This window comes from Zonotrichia albicollis, chromosome 9, assembly GCF_047830755.1.
Source record: "Zonotrichia albicollis isolate bZonAlb1 chromosome 9, bZonAlb1.hap1, whole genome shotgun sequence".
Classification (NCBI taxonomy): Eukaryota; Metazoa; Chordata; class Aves; order Passeriformes; family Passerellidae; genus Zonotrichia; species Zonotrichia albicollis.
This window is the reverse complement of record NC_133827.1, coordinates 28,037,804-28,059,766: the sequence shown is the minus strand read 5'-3', so window position 1 is coordinate 28,059,766 and position 21,963 is coordinate 28,037,804. Positions and strand designations below refer to the sequence as shown.

The 21,963-nt window shown below is 39.2% G+C and overlaps 1 protein-coding gene across 1 annotated transcript in view; it reads left to right on the top strand.

The window, feature by feature from the left end:
* The window catches only part of SLC9A9 (solute carrier family 9 member A9), a 182,523-nt gene that overhangs the window by 135,237 nt on the left and 25,323 nt on the right, over positions 1–21,963 (top strand). The window contains exon 14 of the mRNA XM_005489442.4: positions 3,684–3,763. Coding sequence (XP_005489499.2) covers positions 3,684–3,763 — 80 coding nt within the window. The remainder of the gene's footprint in view (positions 1–3,683; positions 3,764–21,963) is intronic.

Sequence of the window (21,963 nt, the reverse complement as noted above, 5' to 3'; positions counted from 1 at the left end):
CCTCCCATAGTATTTTATTTTCATTTGTCTGAATTTTTTTTATATTTGACATCTCAACATTTGAGTAATTCAGACCTTTGCTGCATTCTCTGTAGTCCTCACTGTTTTAGCTCAGTACCTATCATAGTTATTCAAGTCAGGTTGTTTCTTCTAATTTTCTCTTCTTCCCCTGTGTTTCTCTTTGCTTTCACTTTATTTCCAAAATGATGTTTTTACTTAGTTTACCTTTCATAACTTATTTTCTTCCTATGTTACTGAGTTTTCACAGTGGAAGCAGTTGATTTTCCTGCACATCCATCCCTGCACAAATATTGGGGCAGGTGCCAGTACCTCCCACTGCCAGTCAAAGCTCTTGCCCAGATGAACTTTAAACCACATGCCCACTCTCAGTGCTGTTAATTGAAGCCTCAGGGGAGATTGTACCAGAAATAAGAACAAAATATCTTCAAGAACAAGATGTTTAAAGGAGAGCAAAAATTAATGGAAAAGAAACCTCTAGGCCTCTCCCTGCTCAGTCAGAGTACTCAGCCAGAATGGGAAAGCTACAAGGTCTGTTACCAAGATTTGAATTTAGCTCCTCTGTGCCCACTCTAACTACCAGGACATGGGTACCTTGTGGGAGCCTCTCAATCCATGTCTGTAACCATACCTAGATTTTTTTTAGGGGCAGAATAAGCCTTAAAGACCTTCCACCTCATGGGTACTATGTCAGATGCAACAACAGCTACATGAGTGCAAAACCCTTTTCCCTCCTTACCTCATCATCTTTTTCTCCCTTCTTTCCTTCCTTTGCCTCCCAAAAATTCAATTTTCTGTGAAGAGATCTGATTTCTTGAATAAATCTATGTACACAGTTATTTCTACACTTCTGATTATGTTTTATTTTGGGATACCTAAACCAATAATTTTGGCAGTCAGCTGGCAGCAAATTCCAGTTCAAACTGTAAGACCTGGAACCCAGAGCTCCTTCCCTAGCAAAGGTGCAGACCCTTTTCATGTATAATTAACATCTGTACTACACCATATCATCATCCATCAGAAGCATATCTCAGTTTCAATTCTGTCTTGACACCCTTAAATTTATCATTAAATCATTATCACAGCATGAGCATTAACAAAAGGAAGTAGCCTCATATTCATAGACATTTGATTATTGATGGGCTGTCATAACTTAGTTGTGAGAGAAACTACAGAATACATACTAAAATAATATATATTATTGTATAGAAAACAGTATGTAAAACAAACCACTTTGCTGCATATCATGTACATTCAGTGTACAAATACCAAAAGCTAACTCTGAAAAGCACAATGCAGGGACACAATCACTAAGCATAGTTATAAAGTGGGTCTATTTTAAAAAGGCAAAAGCTTTGTGGAAGTGAACTATTTAACTAAATTCCCATTAAAAAACATAGTCAATAGGATATTTCATTCAGATGGCTTATGTATCTCAAATTCTGCTATGTTAACTTCAGTTGAGAGAGGGTAAGAAATTATTTTCTACAAGCACTTCAGAAAAAAATTCGTAGATAGGCTATTGATCTCAGGAAAAAACTAAATAGCATGCAAAATGCTTATCAATATCATCTCTGTCAAACTAATCTGCATAGTTTATTTAACTGTCCCTACATCTTTGTAAGTATCATAAGGAATTCAGTTACACTGTTCTCATCAGTTTCATCTGCCAACTGGTTGGTGAATTTATTGCAAGGACTAATGAGAGTAATCTCCATATGGGCAATTCCCATATGGAAGAAGAGATGTGAAAAACTTTGGCATTTTCCCTTCCCAGAGAGAACTACTTTTACCTCTCTGAACTGTGGGGAAAGGGAAAAGTTATTCTTTAAAATCTTAATATCCAAAATAGGATCCAAGGATCTACAAGAGCCCTGAAATATTCACACCAACATCTCCTGTCCTCCCTTGCGCTGTTTCTGCAGGAGCTGCACTCCAGATAACCACCCAGATCCCCACTGCTGCAAGTGCTGATAACACAACACAGATTTCATAGACAAAAGGAGGAAGGTGCCACATGTCAAACTAGAAATAAAAGAAGGCCCAGGTCAGGACCAGAAAGCCCCTGGAGGATTATACTCTTGTGTAGATCTCTTTGTCCACTGCTTTCAACAATTCATTTTCCTGAGTGAGGAAACCTTCCTTAAGAGGAAGCTAGAGGTACAATGAGTTTGGAAAGAGGAGTTAACCAACAACAACATGACAATGCAAGCAAAGGACACAAGCCATTTACAGAGCTCACTGTGCTTTTAACAAGCTGTCCTCTGCCCCTCACATGAGGACAATATGTTTATTTCCATGCCTGTCCTCCTCTTCCTCATCTCTACCCCTGTGAGCTCAAGTCCTTCCCTCTCCTTTATTCCATGTTCTTCTTTTTCTGACCTAACACAGATTTTGCTTACAATCAATTCCTGCTTAAATGTTTCAACCCAGTCTTTACCTTGCCAAAATGCACTTTAAGATGTTTAGAGCTTGGAAGAGTGTTCTGCTGCTTGGTTAGGGATTAGTATCATCTTCTTCCCTCTCCCCCCACAGCTTCCCCCAGTTACTGGGAGGGGTTGCTAAAATACTCAAATCAGTTAACCAGGAAACAGATCCCAAGAATAATAGTTGTTCTATTTGGTGCATTTGCATGTTCAGTGTGACCACATTACCAAAATCATAACAGTTACAGCATGGATTCTGTCTAACCTTATCCAAAACTCAATTACATCAATGCTCCCATTGTTCCAAAGTTCCCATGAACAGGTTGCCTGGGAACTAGACCTTACACTTTTGAGGGTCAGGCCATTGACATTATCATCACCAATTTACATGCATATTAATCTATTATAAAGTATTCTATTTTAATATATTATTAGATTAAAACATGAAAATTAACAGATTAATTGGTTTAAAAGTGCATAAAGAAAAACATTCTCATTTAAACTAACCTAACTTGCCACAAAACAAAACCAAGACAGTTTAATATTGATTGAGAACTGGCCACCCTATTCCTAATTTCATCCTGATAGCAATTCTTCCACTAGTACTGATGTGATACCTAGAGTATGACCAAACTGCCTTTGTACAGATAACTGTTCCTAATTTATTATTCCAAATTAGGACCCTGAGGAAAAGGATAGTCCACCTCTCTACCTGTGCAGCATGTTACAGAATTAATACCCCTGCAGTATGGAAAGGGTATTTTGAGCCTTTTCAATTCAACTCATGTCCCCCTCCCCTTGGAAGGAAGTAGAAAGGACTTTGCTAGTGATTACAACATCTCAGTCCCTTTGGGAAAGGCATTTTGTCAGACATACACAAACACCCTCTGATCTTGTAGGAGTAAACTGAAGTAATCCCACAATGGCAATTAAATCAAAATATCATTTTATTGATCTCAGGGTACAGCACGTCTCAACTGCTTAAAAAATTGGAATCATTCATAAGAATAAATGCTACATTCTTGCAATGAGTGCAGCAATGAGAAATGTGCTGTATGAGCCAATTTTCTCCTGAACTGATTCACAGAGATGACATTTGTGCAACACAAAAGCTTTTTTTAAATTAAAAAAGTACATTTCATTGTAATTTGGTCTGACATGTATTCTTAATATCAGAACTCCATGTTTTACTTATTTTATAAAAATGCTTCTCACTTCATTCATTTGTTTATTTTGCAGAGTGCACCTAACTTGGATAAAAATACAACCAAAGCTGAGAGTGCATGGCTGTTCAGAATATGGTATGGCTTTGATCACAAGTATCCTTTTCTGTTATAAACCATGAATGAGAGCTGCACTACAATTCACCTTCAAAATGTTTAAGAACCAAAAATTATTATACTTTCATAAGCCAAAACAAAAGTGTAATCTATTTTAATGTGTTACTAAGGAGAAGAAATCTTGCAAGTCCAAGGCAGCAGAAGGTCCAGCCATGACTGAGGCTACAAGGAGGTAAGGAGGTCTGAGCTACAGCAGCATATAGACAATACATTTAAATTAATCAATCTTCTTAAATTGCTGGATAAAACCAATCCTATCATTATTTAGATAGGTTGTAGATGCTGTGTTTGGGGAACCAGGAGGTTGGAGCCAGAAGCAGCCAAATGCCTGCTGCCTGACCATATACTGAGAAAAGTAGCTACCTAAGGAAAAAATAAGACAACACTGGTTTACCCACACTTGTAAGAAAACAGAGAAAGAGGCATCCACTATGAAAAGCTCCCAGGACATTCTGAAGCTCATGCTTCCTAATCCCTGGATTCCTAAGCCTTTGTGCTCTATTCACATTCCTTCTGAGGCATGTGCAGTACAGACCCTGAGTATGGGTGTCTGCTGCTTTACTCCAGGAAGTCTGGTTTCCTTGTCTTTGCATTTCAGGAAAATAGTTTAAGTGATAAAAGAACATCCTCCCTAAGCCAAGGCAGAACATACAGTCTGACACTAATGCCTGTGCAAAACCTGTAAACACAGCCATTCTGATTTATTGCCATTTGAAACTGACTCTGCACAGGCTTTGCAGAGCTGCCAGTGAGATCCCACAGCAACAATCCCCCCCAAGCCTGTAGCAGGCACACAGTGGATACAGGAGAAGCCCACCTGGTGATTTCTGTGCATCCTGGCTCAGGAGCTGAGCAGGCAAAACCCTGCCAATGCTGTCCCCGTTATCCAGCAGCACATCTATTGGTCAGTCACCCTGCACCACTGAGCAGAAATTAACGCTCAGGCTGCATGTGTGTTCTTCCTGATACCAGCTGCAGCAAACCAGAATGAAACATTTCAGCTAATAAAATGTAATTCTTTGGGAATACAGCTTCCTTGGAGAGTTCAACTGAAGTTATCCTTCAAAGAGACTTTTGATGGAAAACAACTTTTTGGTTAGAAATGGATGGTTTTTCCTTAATTCGTCTACTCAAGCAGTTTTAAATGCCAAAAAGCACTTAGCATTAAAATTTTTCCCTTGGATAATTCTTCAAGAATACATAGAAATAGTAGGTAAATGTTATATGAAGTGAGAAAATATGTTTAAATGTTAACGTTGAGTAGCAACATGAGTGGCTTTAACCACCCCTTTTTCAGAAGAAATAGCCTGTGGTGGTGGTATATCCTAGAAACTATAAGTCAGAAGGAACAGATCAACAGGGTGAGGGGAAAGGGGAATTTTTCCTCTGAATATAAAAAATAAAAGAGAGCAAGCAAAAATGTGGAAGGCAGGAGCAAGACAGAAGCATGCATTAAAGACATGAAAGAGAACAAGGGCATAGATAGAAAACAAGGGACAGAGGCAGAAGAGGGAAAGAGAAATCAATGTGAAAAAGTCAGACAGCAGTACATGCAAAATGAAAAATCTGTAGAAGGCACCAGAAGCACTACTTCTCAGTGGTCTGTATGCTAGAGATCTTGAATATGGGTGCCTGATGCTTTATTCTATACATTCTGGTTTCTATGTCCCTTTGCATTTCAAGAAAATATTTTAAGTGATTTTAAAAAATAGAATTTTTAAAGAACATATTTATTCATGTCAGTGTCACTACTAGTCAAGCTGTAATCTTTCTTTAGAATTCAGATGTTCAGAGATTATAGCTGTGCCATTACCCTAAAATATATATTTATTACAAATAATACATCTACATTTCCCTAATCCTGAAAGTGTGTGCCCATATTCCTGCATGGAATCATAGTTCAACCCACTAATACTCTGACTCACAGTTCTAAGCTTTTCTTTGGTAAGAATACATCTGAAAGACATTCTTTTCAAGGAAAGAAAAATTATTCACCCAAACTTTCTTTTGCCTTGCCTAATATTATAAACCCAGGTTGCTAGATTTAGAAGAAATTGCCACATAGCATAGTACATGTCCCCAGTACAAGACTGCAGAGAGGATTATGATAAAGTTTTCAAAGAAATGACACAGCAAACTAATAACCTGTGTCACAGCTGAGACAGCCAGGATACACAGAGTATTATCATACAATTCCAGAAGGCTTTAAGCATTCTCCATACACAGTAACACCTTACCTCATCAGAAGGCTTCGTGTCTGCCCACACAGAAGAACATCAGATCACTTCAGAAGGCTGCAAGCATCTGCCCTTCTTGTTCTTTAGCCCAGCCTTTTACCCCCTCCTGTTAATGCACTGCACCTGTGTGCCCTCTGCTCCCTTTGGTGGTTGCTCAGTGCCCCTGGGCACTCCATGGCTCGTTACCTTCAATGCTGCTCACCTGCTGCTCACAGCTGAAACCAACTGGGGATGGGGCTCAGCCCATCCCAATCACCACAAACTGAGTGCCTACATATCTGTTCATATACTTCAAAAGCATACAAGACTGTGACATTTCTATAGTTTGACATTTGCTCTTAGGCATTAACACAAATCTACCCGCTCTTCTGGCAACGACATCTCTTATGCCTATATTTATTTCACAGGAGGAAAGCAAGAAGGAAGAAATATCACTAAGGAAATCAAAAAGTTTTGCTGTTCTGTGCTGTCTTTATGAATGATTCCCAATTAGTTCAGTGATCTTAGGCAGTAGCAAAATGCCATGCTGGGGTAGAACTATGCAAAAAATCCCTGCAATTCTGTTTGAGAAGCACATTTTATTTTTATTCTGAAAGAAACATCAGGAGCCTGATCTAGAGCCAAATGGGTTCAATGAAGATTGTATTCTTTCAGCAAAAGTTTCTTTGAAACAGGTATTGACACCTTGGAAAAATATATTTTTCTCTAAAATCTAGGCTAAGAAATCATAACATTGAAATAACAAAAATGAAGAACAGATCAATTTTAGTAGGTAGAGTTATCCTCTTGGATTTCCATCTCAATAATTTAAACAAGAAAAATGCAAAATAAAATAGTTGTATCTGGCAGGGGGTCACTTCCAGTGAGTCAAGTTTTGTTTTTACAGCCTACAGTGCATTACACCATTTGAAGCCATAATACCCTACTGAAGGCTAGTGGGAAAGCAAGGGCATCAAAAAGGTTTCAAGAATTTATCAGGAGAAAGAGACACCACAGATTTACAATCCAGCATTTTATATACATCTTTAAAATGTTGTGCTTTTTTCAAAGCAGATGTAGGCAAGTTTAGCTAACAAATGAATGAGTAGGTGGGAATTCCATCCTGCAAGGGCAAGAGTCTGTGTATGCATGGGCAGAGCAAGATGAAACAGAAAAAAAGCAAGAAGGGAAGGGAGACAAGGGCATCAAATGCACAGTAAGTTTCTTTAAATACTTTGGGTTAAATTACAAGAGAAGTTTTGGTCCCACTGGCAGCAAAGTGTAATCCTGTTTTTGTGGCAAAGGGGTGAGGATGGCACTGCACAAGGTGTGGCCCTCCAAGAGTAACACGAGCAGAGCACCAGGGCGGAGTGAGGGGGAGGCAGGACAGGGACTGTGGCTGCTGTCAGCTGGCTGGACAGGAGCTTTGCAAGGACAGACAGGGACTGTGGCTGCTGTCAGCTGGCTGGACAGGAGCTTTGCAAGGACAGACCGACTGCACCCCGGTACTGCTCCAAGCCCCCAAAGAGCAATGCAGCTCTCTAACTTTGCACAAAATTCTGCTTTTTGAGTGGCTCACACACTGATCCCTGGAAAGCAGAGGGAGGAGAGCTTTCTCCTTCTATACAGATTTATTTTCAATGTGAGGAACTAACACTAAGTTGCGCTGAATAGAAGCAGGTGTCTGGGGCAGAGTGAGACAATTCTCCATAAAGTAACTCCTTAAAGTGTTTCTGCTTAAACTGCAGTTGTCCACCATTGAAATTCATGCCTTTAAGTTTGGTTAAAAGAAAAAAGAAAAGAAAAAAAAAAGCTGTTTATGTCCTTTGCACTTGCCTGAAATCCATCAGCCAAAAAGAATTGCATTCTTCATAGACTTCAAAAGTTTATCCTCCTTATCAGGGCACCTATCATTTTATTTCTCCTGTGCTTTGTACGTGGATAAAACAGACATAATGGCTGACTGTTGAGCAAGATAAGTACTATTCTGTGCCTGGGAGAAAATGGAAAACCTACTAAAAGCAAAAGTGCATTCTGGGGTGAAGTGACAATCAAAGACAAACTCAGCATTTTGTGGTCCTTTCAGCTGAATTTTCCTTCTGGGCTGGCTTGTCACTCTCCTATCAGAGACAGACATCTTTGGAAGAAAAAAGCAAGGAAGAGCCTGAAAGCATGCACATGCATGCTGTTTTCTTTTACCTGCTGGAGAACTAAAAGTTTATCAATATAAATCAATATTTTGATTTATTCTTCTTTTAGCATTTCAGTGAAAACAACAAAATTGCACATAGAGCCCTGGTTTTGGCCCAGAAACTCATTCTGATATGCCGTTTTCAAACAGAAAAGAATCTTATCTGGGAGACAATTCAGTCCAATCATGAACCACAGCAGCATTAGATAACATAGCCCAAGCCAAGCCAGTACCACAGAAGCACTGCTGCAGGAAGGGCTGGCAGGAAAGGTGGCCAGCATAGCACAGAAATGCCAAGAGAGCCCAAGAATCAGCTCTGCAGCTGTTAAAAGCAGATCCTAAAAGCTGAGAGGAAAGCACAAACCACAGTAAATGAGTTAGAGTGGATCTCAGAACATGAGCTCAGCAAAAGCAGCTGCCTGTATCATAAGGCTTCCTCAAACAGTGCAAACTTAAACAGCACTGGGAGGGTCCCAGAAGGGATTTTATCATTAGAAACAATTGCCTGGACTTGGCTCAAAGCTCATTCCCAAAATATATTTTCAAGAACATGATCTAGAAAAGCTCATTGTTCTTTCTGCAGCACAGATAATCAGTATAGCTGATTTGGTGCTATTTCCTGACCCTTTCAAGGACACAGGATTGTTGAAACTCTGCAAGTTAACCTAATAAATAAACATGGCTAATAATTAACCAGAATAATAAGTGACCTCGGTTTGTCCTCTATTCACAGAAAGAAACATAGATAAATAATTCTGAAACAATTCCACACTGAATAAGCCAGTAAAATCCTTTTCATTTAAAATGTTTCACTTATGTCAATTCTTTGAAAGTCTCATTCATGTCCAGATATTTTTTTACAGTGAAAAATTACTAAGCATGACTTAAATAACAAGTATGAATGCAAAATTAAGTACAAAATATTAAATGAAAAATCTTTGGGTTTTTTACAATATTTGACATATGATCCTTTTCACAGTTACATTACATGGAGACATACATAATTATTCGTTATCATTTCTTGATGTTTTTATCAAAAAATGCAAATCTTTCAGCCCACCCTTTCCTCATCACAATCCTGGAATAAGGGAGCTTCAGGTATTTTGTTTCCACAAAATATAATCAAAAGGAAATAAAGCTTGAATTTTTACTGTTTAGATCTTTCATCCTCACACTAAGATTCAGTACATTGCAGAAAGGCCCGTTTACATGTTTAGAACAAAAGCAAAAAAATTAAATTAGGGGGAAAAGGAACAGACAAGTGGAAACTATAGAAAAATCAGATGCTTTTTCATAGTCTAATCTTAACTCTTAAAGTTACATAAAACAATACAAACCCTAAGTCATTCTGGAGTAGGACTTTTTCTTGCCAAAGGTGTTACTTCACTGGTAACAAAGCCATTATATCAAAGTTCTTGATTTCTTTAAAGCCTTCAAAGAACTATGCATTGCTTTTGCCTTTAAAGGAAGAAATTGTCACATGGGAAAAGCTTTATGGGATTAAAAAAATAAATCAATGTTCAAAGTAATGGTTAAACAATGCAGGGATGGGACAAGTGCAGGAGAACATGTCATTATTGCTGCAGTCTGAGGAGCAGGGAATGCTTTCCTGGAACTGTTACTAAATCCTTGTTGTCATCTATCAGAGGTGCTGGGCCAGGTTTTCATTTCTTTGCATCAAATGCTCATTGATTTTTATAAAAGTTTTGCACAGCATCAAAGGCAGAACCTGACCTGGAGCTTACTGTGGACAGTTGCTTAGAATTACCAGCTTTTCTATTGAACATCCTGGCTCATATGACATATTATACCTTTTGTGTGTGCTGTTCTCTGAATTTCTGATAACAAGGACCTCAGCTGAATACAGAGACTTCTCACAGATTCTAGGTGGCCCAATATAAGTACTTGGCTCTTTACGCAATTATATTACTTTCTTTCATGTAATATATTAATACTATTAGAACCTGCAATAGATAGAAATCACAAACACTCATCTCATATAGAGTTTTATAATTTAAAAATAAAATTGTTCATAGAGGAAATACACTGTAGTCTTTCCAGTACAAAACCACTCCAAAAAAACCAAGCAAAAAAACAAAAACAACCCCAAACCAAACAGAAAACACCTTCCAGTTCTGCAGCTTACTTCTACCTGCATAGCTGCCTGTTACAGAACCTGTCAAATGAAAATACAGAACTTGAAGGAGTTGATCTAAAGCTTAGTGAAGTAAATGGACTCACAGTTTATTGACCTGAACAAATTATAGCTTAAACCATCATAGTATCTGATTTTTCTGATAAATATTATCATTCTGTGTGACAATTCTTTCTTTCCCTCCCCTTCTCACTTTATTATCACAGCAAACTGAAGGCTGACTGTACAAAGAAGTAGAAGCCTAGGCTTGTATCAGTCCACTCAAGCATGAAATTATAGTTTGTTGACTGACAATACTTAATAGCACCCAAGAGACCCAAGTATGATATCAGAGTACAGAAGCTTATAGCACAGATTTAATCAAGCATAACTTAAAATTCTCTTTCAAGTCTCCTATTATTTCATTTACACCTCTGTATATGCAAAAAGTTACTTTGCAGTACATCTAAAGCGTTTTAAAGTGTTCTTCTGCATGTATGTCTTCCACTGTTGTGTTTCCAGACATTTCACGTGTATTGGAATGCCTGGATGTGCCCACAGCACATCTGCATCTGTAATGCCATCTATAAATGGCACTTCTTTCACAGCAGCAATTGTCACAGCAAGATACTGCTAATTATAACCTCATCTAGGCAAGAAATTGGTAATACTTCCTAGTAAGGGGCTGTTATTAATGTTAAATTACAGTGGGATTCCGGTAAAAGCTGGGAGACTAAAGGGATCAGGATGATTAATTTTATCAAGCAGGAATGGCAAAGAGCACATTAATGATCTTCCATCAGAAAATAGTGTTGAATTGAACTCTTTTACAGAAAGTTAGTATCTGGATGCAAACTCCTTATAAAGTCAATGATATGTTCCAGTTCCTTTGAGTAGGTGTGAACAAGACCTTCCACACAATTCTTATTTGGAAGATTGCTCTGTATTATTGGCACATCCTCCCCATTTTAAGTGGTTGCTCTAGAAAAAGCACCACTGGTCCTCTTAGTTTGTGTTGGCTATGATAGTTTCAAGTTTAGATAAACTACTTTAACACCCTAACACAGCAGCACCAATAAGGCTGAGGCAAATGTGCAAATGTGAGAGGAAAAAACTTTTTTTGCCTCTATTTTTAAGAACACTCAGGCAATCAGCAATTCAAAATGAAGCAATTTCTGGCAGCAGAAAAACTCAAGAGCCATTTTCTATTTCTGATATTGAAATAGGCACATGATTCACTGGAACATGAACATCATCCTGCATTCAGACAGACTGTGAATCAACCAATCTTAGTACCAGTTCTTAATTCAGCTCTTCTCAAGGGGATGCCAAGGAAAGGTGGAAAGGACAGATCAGAGGAATGAATAAACTGACATAGGTCTGACTACAAGTCTGCATGAGGTATTGCAGCAGACCTTCACTCTATCTCACTTTAACTTTTGTCAGAGGATGTACAAGTCCCAAGACAAAGGCTGTCTTACAGCTTACACTATAATACAAGCTTCTTGAAATGCATGCTTAAATGCATGAAGGAATGGAATAAGTATTTTGATCTGATTATTTTCTTCAAATTTTTAATTTGTGCTAATATTCCCAAAGAAAACAGTTTTAATTTCTTAAATACTTATTTTAAAATATTGCAAAGGATGTCTTATTTAGGCAGGCAGCTCTACAGATTTTTTTATTTTGCTCTTCCATGTAATTATGTACTGAACACAGTTGTGCTTTGAATAGTAAAATCTCATTCAAATTTTAAAAAATTCCAAGTGCTGATGGACTTGGAGTGCTTTGTTGGAGTGCTTTGCTATTTGTTCATTAGGAGCTTATAAGAAATGTTTTACTCAATTTGCTAAAAGCAAGCTGATGCTTTTCTGAACTGATTCTGTAAATTGTTATTTATTATATCCTCAATAGGCAAATTTCTGATCAGTGCTATCTATTTTAAACAGTAGAAAGCCCCAGCTTTCCAACATGTCTGAAATAGTTCAAGAGGAAGTTCCCCTCTTGTTTCATTTTGATGCTTGTTCCACTAAGGACCCGTGGTCTCACCTCAGCTGCTGTCCCACCACCAGCAGAGCAGCAGTGGCACAGCCCTGCAGGGCAGGGGAGCTGGCAGTGCACACTGCAGGCCCTTCACTGCACATCTGTGTCCTCAGCTTTAGATTCTCCACGTGAAAAAAACCATCCCTACTCACATCCATCATTTCCCCACACTGTGGGAAATTCCCTTCATTCTTCCTTGGTGGAAGCTGGGTTCCTTGAGGTGAAGTGTGAGTAAAGTGGATTTTTCCTCAGCCACTGCACTGTCCTGCACAGCCTTGGCCATGCTGGTGCTGTTCCCCTCTCTGCTGATCAGCTCTCAGGCGGGAAGGGGACAGCCCTCGGGTGCAGAGACCTGATTACTGTTCTACTGTTGATAGAACATCTAAAACCAGTTCTAAGAATTTTCAGCAGTAACAATAACCCCTAACATTTCTGATATCATTAAGCTAAGAAGTGATAGACAGTTTTTTAACAGGGAAGCACAGAAATGGTTTTTACTCATAAAAAGGCCAGTATAATTTGTTCAAAGGTTGAGTCCTCATTAAAGATACAGAATAGTGCATGTCACAAATGGTTAAAGCATTGAAATTCTTTGTGGATTATTCACCAAAATTTGCATTGCTACACAGCATGAACTATTTTTGGATTCTGCATAAATAGAATATCTAATACAGAGTTACATTATAATGAAATATGCAATAATGCAAGAACCCATAGAGTGCTTTTCATGTACTGCAGGCATCCAAAAGTTTCAAATGCATAAAATATGGTTACACTTGCTGCACAAATGACTGCATATGAGGCTTATTCCCACTTAGTTAAAACTCAGTGGTAAAAAAATACATCCATACAGGCTGCTATGACACAGTTAAATTGCTATTGATGTTTTGTATCATGGCAAGTATCAGCTGGAACAGGAGTGAATTAAGATTGTGATTGGTCACTAGGGCTTGGTCCTCCCAGCTAAACTGGAGACTTACAATTTGTGTGATGCAGAAAATTCTGTTTGCTAATGATCCATGAAAATGCAGATAAAACAACTCTACACCAGATTGTTCCATAAGTTGCCACACAAATTTAAAGAGGCAATATAAAAACAGTATTACGCTTAGTAATCTTTGATTGTCAATTCAATAATATCTTAGATTTTAAAATATAAGGAAAGAATAGTATTAAAATATAACACATATGCAGTCCACATTGAATGCAATATTTTTCTACTGTCATCTCCCCAACTTGCATTCTCACTCACACAACAGTACAACCTCAGCAGCAGGACTGAAGAGAGAAAGCAGAGCCTCCACACAGGCTGATCTCTATCATGCCTGCTAGGATATTTTTAGGACACAGAAACAGCAGTTTTAAACCCTCTTGGGCTAAGAGGAATCAAAAATCCTGATCTTTCCCTTCACAGATCAGTGCTTTAACACCTAGGCTATTATGTAAAAAAAGTGGCCAGTAACTCACCTGGCAGCATGAGGGGTTTTTTGGTTGAACTCACTGCTGTCTCAATGAGTTAGGGATTGTACAAGGACAACTAACTTAGCATGTCACTTTAGGAAATAAGGCAGAAATGAAATATCTTCAGAACCCTTTCCAAGTTACAGGGACACTAAGGCATCCTCCACTTTGATACGTCTCTTCCCAGCCCAGGGATATGATTAGGAGCCTAAGGAGATTAGTGGCTAATAATGCAGGTGACTTGTGGTTTATTCTTAACAGGGTAAAATGCCAACTGTGCTCCTTTTATGCACGTTCACCAATTTTTCCAAGCACACAAAGTACAGCTGAAAATTACATTGCTACTTTAACCTATTACATAGCAATAAATACACCTCCTTCTCTATGTTTTTGCTTTAGGCTCTGTTGCTACAGTTTTAACAAAACAGCCATGAATTTATGGTGATAGCTTTACTTTTGCACATAGAAAAGCTAGATCTATTTTTTAAGCATAAGTACATGGATGCTTCCATTATGGTACAACTGCAAAATGAACATTATGCCTTGGATTGCTTTTTCTTGGACTTCCTCTATTAACATATCTATCATCTGTGCAGCACAGAATTGTAATCTGCTACCTATTTCAGTAATGACACACTGAAATATTAAAATATTTTCCTAGTATTAGACAGGTCTGATGACAATGGACATCTCCTGGACCAAAGCTCACTGCACTGCACTGAGCTTGGGCACACAGCAGTTCTGAGTGCACACAGAGGGTGTCCAGGGACATCCCTGCAGAGCTGCTCAGACAAACCTGACACAAGGCCTGGAGTAAGTTTGGGGTATGATTTCATGCACACAGGGGCAGCCCCACTCCACACAAATGAGCCCAAACACTCCCAGGCCAGCTCTGCCTCCCTGTGCCAGGGAATTGGTACCTGAACCACCCTGAGGGCTGTGCCAGGCTGGAGCTGCTGCCTCCTGCATGCACAGCCAGGAACAGGTCAGGGAGTTCAGCTGTGAAACACAGCTGTAAGCAAAAAGATGGGGATCTGATCAGCCTGGGGAGCTCAGGGCGAATGCATCACAAGGGCTTTCTCAGGAGTTCCTCAGAAGATACACTGGGGACCCTCTCCCATCCCCTTCCCTGAAAGGTGTGCTGCTCTCCAGTGTGGGGAGGGAGTTCCTGCAGCAGAAGCTGCAGCCAGACCTTGCCTCCCTCTCCATGGCTTGTCACTACAGATAGATATTTTCTACTCAAAATTTCTGCAGAGCAGCTGATCAGCTGCAAAGCAAATAGCAATGACTCAGTTTATCACAACAACAGAATGGGAATTAACGTTAACAAGCTAATGCTTCATCTGATTGTGAGGAGCTTTTTTAATCTTGTTTCTAATTAATTTTGACAGATTGAATTAAAATGCTTATTTGCTTTGCATTTGATGCATGAGGATCTTCCCGACTTCCTCTCGTAAGACATGCTGTCAGCACCAACCTTTGTGAGCCCTGTTTTTTCCAGGCACTGGACAAGAGGACGAAGTCCTTACTTCCACTTGTTAAGAGGCCTCTATTTTTCAGCAAGATTTTCCTTCTTTTTATTTTTTTTTATTTTTCAGATGTAGAAGTTTTAACTTGGATAATAATGCATAAGCTCCCATTTTCACTATAGAGCCCCCTCACTATATTCTTTTCTAAAAGCCTTCCTGTGTTAGTTCCAGCTGAAGTATCAGAGGAATAGATCTCTTATCCTTCCCTTACTTTCTGTCAAAACACTTGGAAGAAACCTTTTTGAGCCATTTCAGCTGGAATTAACAAGAGAAGACTGATTTCCTAAGGTATGCGTTCCTTCTCCTGACAGTCAAGGAGACAGGCTGCTCCAGGAGAGAAATGACTTTTCTTGCATTCTTTCCCCCTTCCGATGCATGAACAATTCTCATTACCATTCATTTGAATTCTTCTTGCTTGCAGGGGTGGGTGTAAGTTCCTCAGCAATGAGCATTTTTGAGAGCTCCTGTGTGCAAAACTGTAACTATCAAACAATGCTCAAGACTAATTCTCATGAGCCACGATCTATCACAGTCAGGAGATTATTGGATTCCTGTGATTCTGTACCCTGTGCCTTAATACCTGCAGTTTTGATGACTGCTGCTAGAGTGCACAAATTTCAGGGAAGGGGAAACAAAAGAGGTGAGTAACATCTTCCAGAAAAAAAAAAATCACAGTAAATGATAAAGAGCTTGGAAGGTCAGGAGGTGTAGTGATTCCACAAAGAGTTTCAGCTAGTCCCCTTAGACTGTACATCAACACACTTGTAAAAGGCATGGCATTAGAGCACACAGGCAACTGTTCTGATCTGTTTAAAAAAAAACCCTACAGTTTCACAAATTGTTGTAAAAACAGCGTACAGGAAAAGTATATAGATTCATTTAATGTAAAAATAGCACACAATTCACTGTCATCTTGTATTAGCATCAATAAAATAACAAATGCCCCAACAAAAAAGTAAATCCAAAATAAGCCCTTTGGAATGAATGGAACTGAATGACTCCTGACATAACTTAGCTCTTGCTCCAAGTGCTGAACCCAGCACAGATGGAGTTTGTTCCTCTGCCTTAGAATTGCTCTGAGGGCAGAATTTTCCTTGGTGACTCCTTCCAGTTGTTTCATTTGGGTGGTAAGAGTGATGTAAAATCTTCACCAAAAAGAAAATAATCAGTGAGATCTCATCCTTTTGATCATCCTACATGGCTTTACTGGACTGATCTAAACTATGGCATGTCATCCATTATTTAATAACACCATCTGCATAGAAGAAACAAGACTTTGATCAGCCCTAATCTGTAAGTTAAAAGATCTCCATAAATCAACAGGTATTCTTTTCATAGATTCATTATCTTTGTTGGAATCATCAATTTTCTCAGTATTATTACAGCATTTTCAGATTTTAATGTTGCCTCATGACTGTTTTGAAGTGCTACATACAGATTTTATTGCACATATGCACACAGTACATTTTTTTTAAGTTTCATAGATGTTAAATGGCATGAATTAGATATATGTGAAAACTTAGAAGAACCCTTTTCATAAATATTTGTTAAGCCACACACAATACAGTACAATTCCAAAATAAGGCATTCAAAACCTCTCTATTTATGTGGAAGGCAACTTCCATAATTACACACAAAGCCTCCCACCAGCATAATTATCTTCTCTCTTCCTCACTAGGACAAATCACAGTACTTTGAACTGATCTATAAGGGGAGAAATACAGGATCACATATTTAAACACAGCTCTCCTCCTCCAGCCTGAAAATTACAAGCCAGCAAACTTGCAATTCAGAAAAGCTCACTGAGGTATTTTCTCTAGTACCTGGAGAAATCTCCAAGGCAAAGAATTCTCTGCAAAGGATGCAGGAAGAAAAGGTTCTGCCCACTACTCCATTATCAAAATTGTGTCTTGGTCATCTGTGAAACTCTGAAGTAGCTGAATTTCTTCCCTACCCCAACCCCCAAGAGCACTGAGTTGCCCTCCAGCTGAAAATCAGCACTTTGTTCCTATGACACATTTTAGCTTATATTTCATTTAGAGACTTTTTAAAAATGTTGATCCTTACAATTCAAGTGCACATCTCTCAAGGTTTCTCATTCTTCAGTAAAATATACCCCAGCACAGCCCCTGCTTAGCAAATTGTAAGCTCTAACACCAACAGACTGTGACTAAGAGCCAGTGGAGAAGGCAAACTGTTAACCTCGAGTGAATGGAAGCCTATTTCATGATGTTCACAAGCACTTGATAATGCCCCGCTAATGAAACTTCGGTTGCTCTTTATCCCTGACAGAGGAGAGCAAGTTCTGTATTTTCCTGGGTGTAATGGCTGTGACAAGGCTGGCCTGTGTGCTCCCAGCAGTGCGGGGCTGTTCTGGCAGCCGGGGCAGCTCCCAGGGAAGCTGCACCCAGGACAGCACTGCAGCCACAGGGTAAGGGACAAGTCAGGATGAACTTGGCATAACAACCAAACATGTCCTGCCTCACCGGGCTGACAGCTCCTCAGACCCTGAGGTAAGCTTTGTCTCCAGTCTTGGGAAGCAAGGATGAGCAAAGATTATGTGCTATTTTATTATTTTTTTAATAAGATGCACAGCAATATCCTTCAGTGCTGAGGGCACAGGGGAATATCTGGGGAAGAGCAGAGCTCTGGCTCACCCAGTGCCTTTTCCATGCTCTCCCAGCACAGCACAGCCACTGAACCCCAGCAGCCTCACCCAGGCTGGGTGTCCCAGAGGCAGCACCGCCCTCTCCCCAGGCAGGGCTTCAGGGAACCCCAGCTACCATCAAACAGCTGGGCACTCACACCACGCCACTCCCATGGTGACTCTGTAGTAATTCTTCAACACCACTGCCTACAGTAGGCAATTGGCACCCTTTTTCCTTTTTAAGAAAATTAAAATATGGAGACATCAATTTTTTTTTCTTTCAGCCATTTCTTGTTCTTCTTTACACCAATGCTCCCCTAAAAGCCAACTCTCCTTTTTCTGTGCTTTTTATTTCTATGGAAAATTTTAAATGCTGAAATCTCTTCCAAATACTTCAAATATTGGTCATGACTGGTTCCCACAGCATTGATTCTATGCCATGTGGCACCAGTAGATATCATCCACCCCTGAGCATGAATCACTTTCGGTAATGATTGGCATTTTCACCAATTAGCAATCCTTCCATGAGATGCACATGTCAAAACACTATGCAAGTTTGTTTTCATGCTACTGCTATATGTCTTAATTTGTTAATACTGCTTGGACATAAAAAGCAAGAATATTGCCCAACTTGTATGATTTTTTTTTCTCTCCCCTTTAAAAATGGCTCAAATTTTAAGAGTCAAATTTCACAAAATACACTAAATATTTGAGAACTGCTGAATTAGAAATACCCTGAACTTTTGAGAAGAATCTTCAGGAAATTTCTACTTAGCACACATTTTAGCATATGACAGAGATTTGCAAGGTAAAGGACCTTGGACTTCTGTGCCCAGAATCTCAGCAGTTTCACATCCCAGCCAAAGATGCAGGGAACATGATCAGCACTAGTGAAGTCAAGGGAAGCTTTTTATCTCTCAGTATACGCAATTTGGGCCTCTTTGGGTGAAATTTTCAAACCAAAGGCCTTTAATGCATGTGTAAGAAAAATCTGTCAGCACAAGTCTCAAATGACCCTACAATATTTATTCTTTCAAAAGCATGTATGATATAAATATTCCTGTTCCCTTTTTGTAGCTGAATAACCCACAGTACAGAGCCTTTAAGTACCAGATATTCATTTCTACAGATGCAGTAACAGTAAATTGCACCTGCAACTTTGCTTTCAAAGATGATTCACACTTTTTATAAGGATTTTTTTCTCTCCACAAGTAGTAGTTATAAAAGTACTTGCCAATAGAAAGGAAAAGTGTTCATGGTATGGAAGACAGTCTAGAGAAAAAAAATACCTAGACTGTTTTAAACTGTTAGAAAGAAAGAAAACATTGACTTCATAGGTCTCTATTTTGCTGTTGTTCCAGCTCTTATCAAAACTTTCTCATCAGATTTGCTGTCATGAGAGAAGCAAGACACAAAACTGGCCCTGGCCAGTGAGCATTTCTTATGCTATCAAGTGTGCTGCCTGCAGGCAGCAAAAATAAATAGGTTGATATTTAGAGAATATAACAGTATGAGAAGCAAGTTTGTGAATTCTGCTTTTGTGCACATGTTAAACAATTGAAGAGAGGCAAAAGTAATACCATTGCTTTCATAAAGATGGGAGTGATGAAGAATGCCAGTTACACAATCTGCCACTCCATAAATGCAGAACTGAATGCTTCTATATCTACAGACACATATGCTGCTCCATTAAAAAATGGGGGGGAGTTTGTGATCCAGAGGAAAAAAACAGGAGGGAAAAAATGTAAGGAAAGCAATTGACATAATAAAGTAGGTGGAAGAAAATATTAGTGGTATCAGAACAGTTGAAAACATTTCCACTGACATCACTGAAGTCAGGATTCCACTGCACCTCTGTACTGGATTGAAAGCTTTTCCCTTTGAGTACTGACTCAGTGTGACAGTGTATTTTTAGTGACAACAAACGGCAATTTTCTAGCAGAAGGGATCCTAAATAAAGGTCAAGTAAAACTGTGCATAAACTCGAGGTCAGGTTTAGTATGGCCTTTTGGACATAAAAATGAGGAATAGTTTCCTGTTTGCAGCTACAAAGTAAAAATTTTGGAAGAATTCTTTCTTGACCTACTTATGTGTGGAAGCCTGATGACTTCAGAGTACTTCCTACTGGGAAAAAAAATTTAATAGCAGCTGTCCTTCCCAAACGGCACACGCTTGCCAGCATTAGAAGATGTGAATTATTTTCCTGCTCACGACAAACACAAAGTACATTTTAATATTCTACAAACACCTTACAATAACTAAAAATATATCAGTTCCCAAAAGTTAATATGATTTCATTAGATATTTGAAAATTCATGTTAGACTTTTCCCCTTTCTATGGATTACTGTACATTTTTCTTCTCCCTCTTCTTTCCAAGTAAGGGAGGAAAAATGATGTATATGTTTTCTAAGGGAATGATTAACTGGTTTCTGCAGCTGGAATGTCAGCCCTGGCCAGTCCTGGAAAAGCCAGGTGAGCACTTGTTGATACTCGAGAGGTGCTCAGCTCTCACCAGGTTTTTATTTTCTTTGCAGTAATTTAATTTGGGGAAAACCCTTTAAAGTACCACAGGTAGTAAGAAAGGGAGTAAAATGCACCTGCTTTCACTACTCACATTAATAAAATATTAACTATTAACTGGCAACTTTTTGAACAAAGTGAAGCTTATGTGAAATTCTAGTCTTTGAGAACCTGATTTATCTCACCACATAGAGTGTTCATAGATTAACTGAAAAAATCCAAGCCCTGGTTCTTAACTAGCATCCCTAGATTTAGAAGACATTCTAAAAAGTTTGGCACAGCCTTATATTCTGCTCCTATTAATCTGCATTTTATGACTCTTTCTCTGTTTTGCTATCTTTGAATCTCATCTCAAAAGCTCTATGTTTACAGTAGGCTGACATGTGACCTTCAGGTATCTTTACTGTATTCTAGATTTATTTCCCTTATCTTGAACTTCATGGTGGAGCTCTGAATTTTATCTAATATCATGATGAGAATCCCAGAGCAATGTCTTCCCCATCTGCCCTTGCATTTGTCATTTTTCTGTGAAGAAGCCAGTACTGTCTGCCAACCTAAAACAAACCAGCCATATGTAGCCATGTGAGGAGCAGCTGAGGTCACTTTTTTCTGTTCAGCCAGGAGAAGTTCGAGGGGACACCTCCCTGCAGTCACAGCTTCCTCATGAGGGGAAGAGGAGGGGCAGGCTCTGATCTCTGCCCTGTGCTGACCAGTGACAGGACTGAGGGAACAGCCTCAAGTTGTGCCAGGGGAGCTTTAGGTTGGGCATTAGAAAAAAGGTTCTTCCTCCAGAGGGTGGTTGGGCACTGGAGCAGGCTCTCCATGATGCCCTCTCACAGCATCAGCCTGGCAGAGCGCAGAATTGTTTTTTGGACAAGGTTCTCAGGCACAGGGTGGGATTCTGGGCTGTCCTGTGCAGGGCTAGGAGCTGCACTCAGTGACCCTGATGGGTCCCTTCCAACACAGAATTCTGTGATTTCTGTTATGCTGCCATCATCAATGTTGATCTAGTAACATTTATCTACCAGATCAAGAAGACTTTCTGGAAGACAGACTTTCTTTTAAGTTTCTCAAGGACACTGTGCCCTCTCACCACAGCACAATGGCCTGTCTGTACCTGCAGTGATATCTGCCATATGAAGAATTAGGTCCTGTTGCTTTGACAGGTGTGAAAGACCTGAATAGAGGACAGATAAGTACTATCTTCACATATGAGGTATCAAGCAATTATTTTCAATTTTAAGCACTTTTTTAAAATAAGATGTAAAACCACTGTACTAATTTAATTTCTGTCCTGAGTAGAGGCATCTGAGGGTTTCTCATAGGAGAGACAAAATTTGTCTCAAATATAATTGAATTATTTCATAAATGCACAATGCTAGATAAATTTTTATGCTGCCTAATGCACAAGCTGTTAAGTCCCTACTATTAAATCAG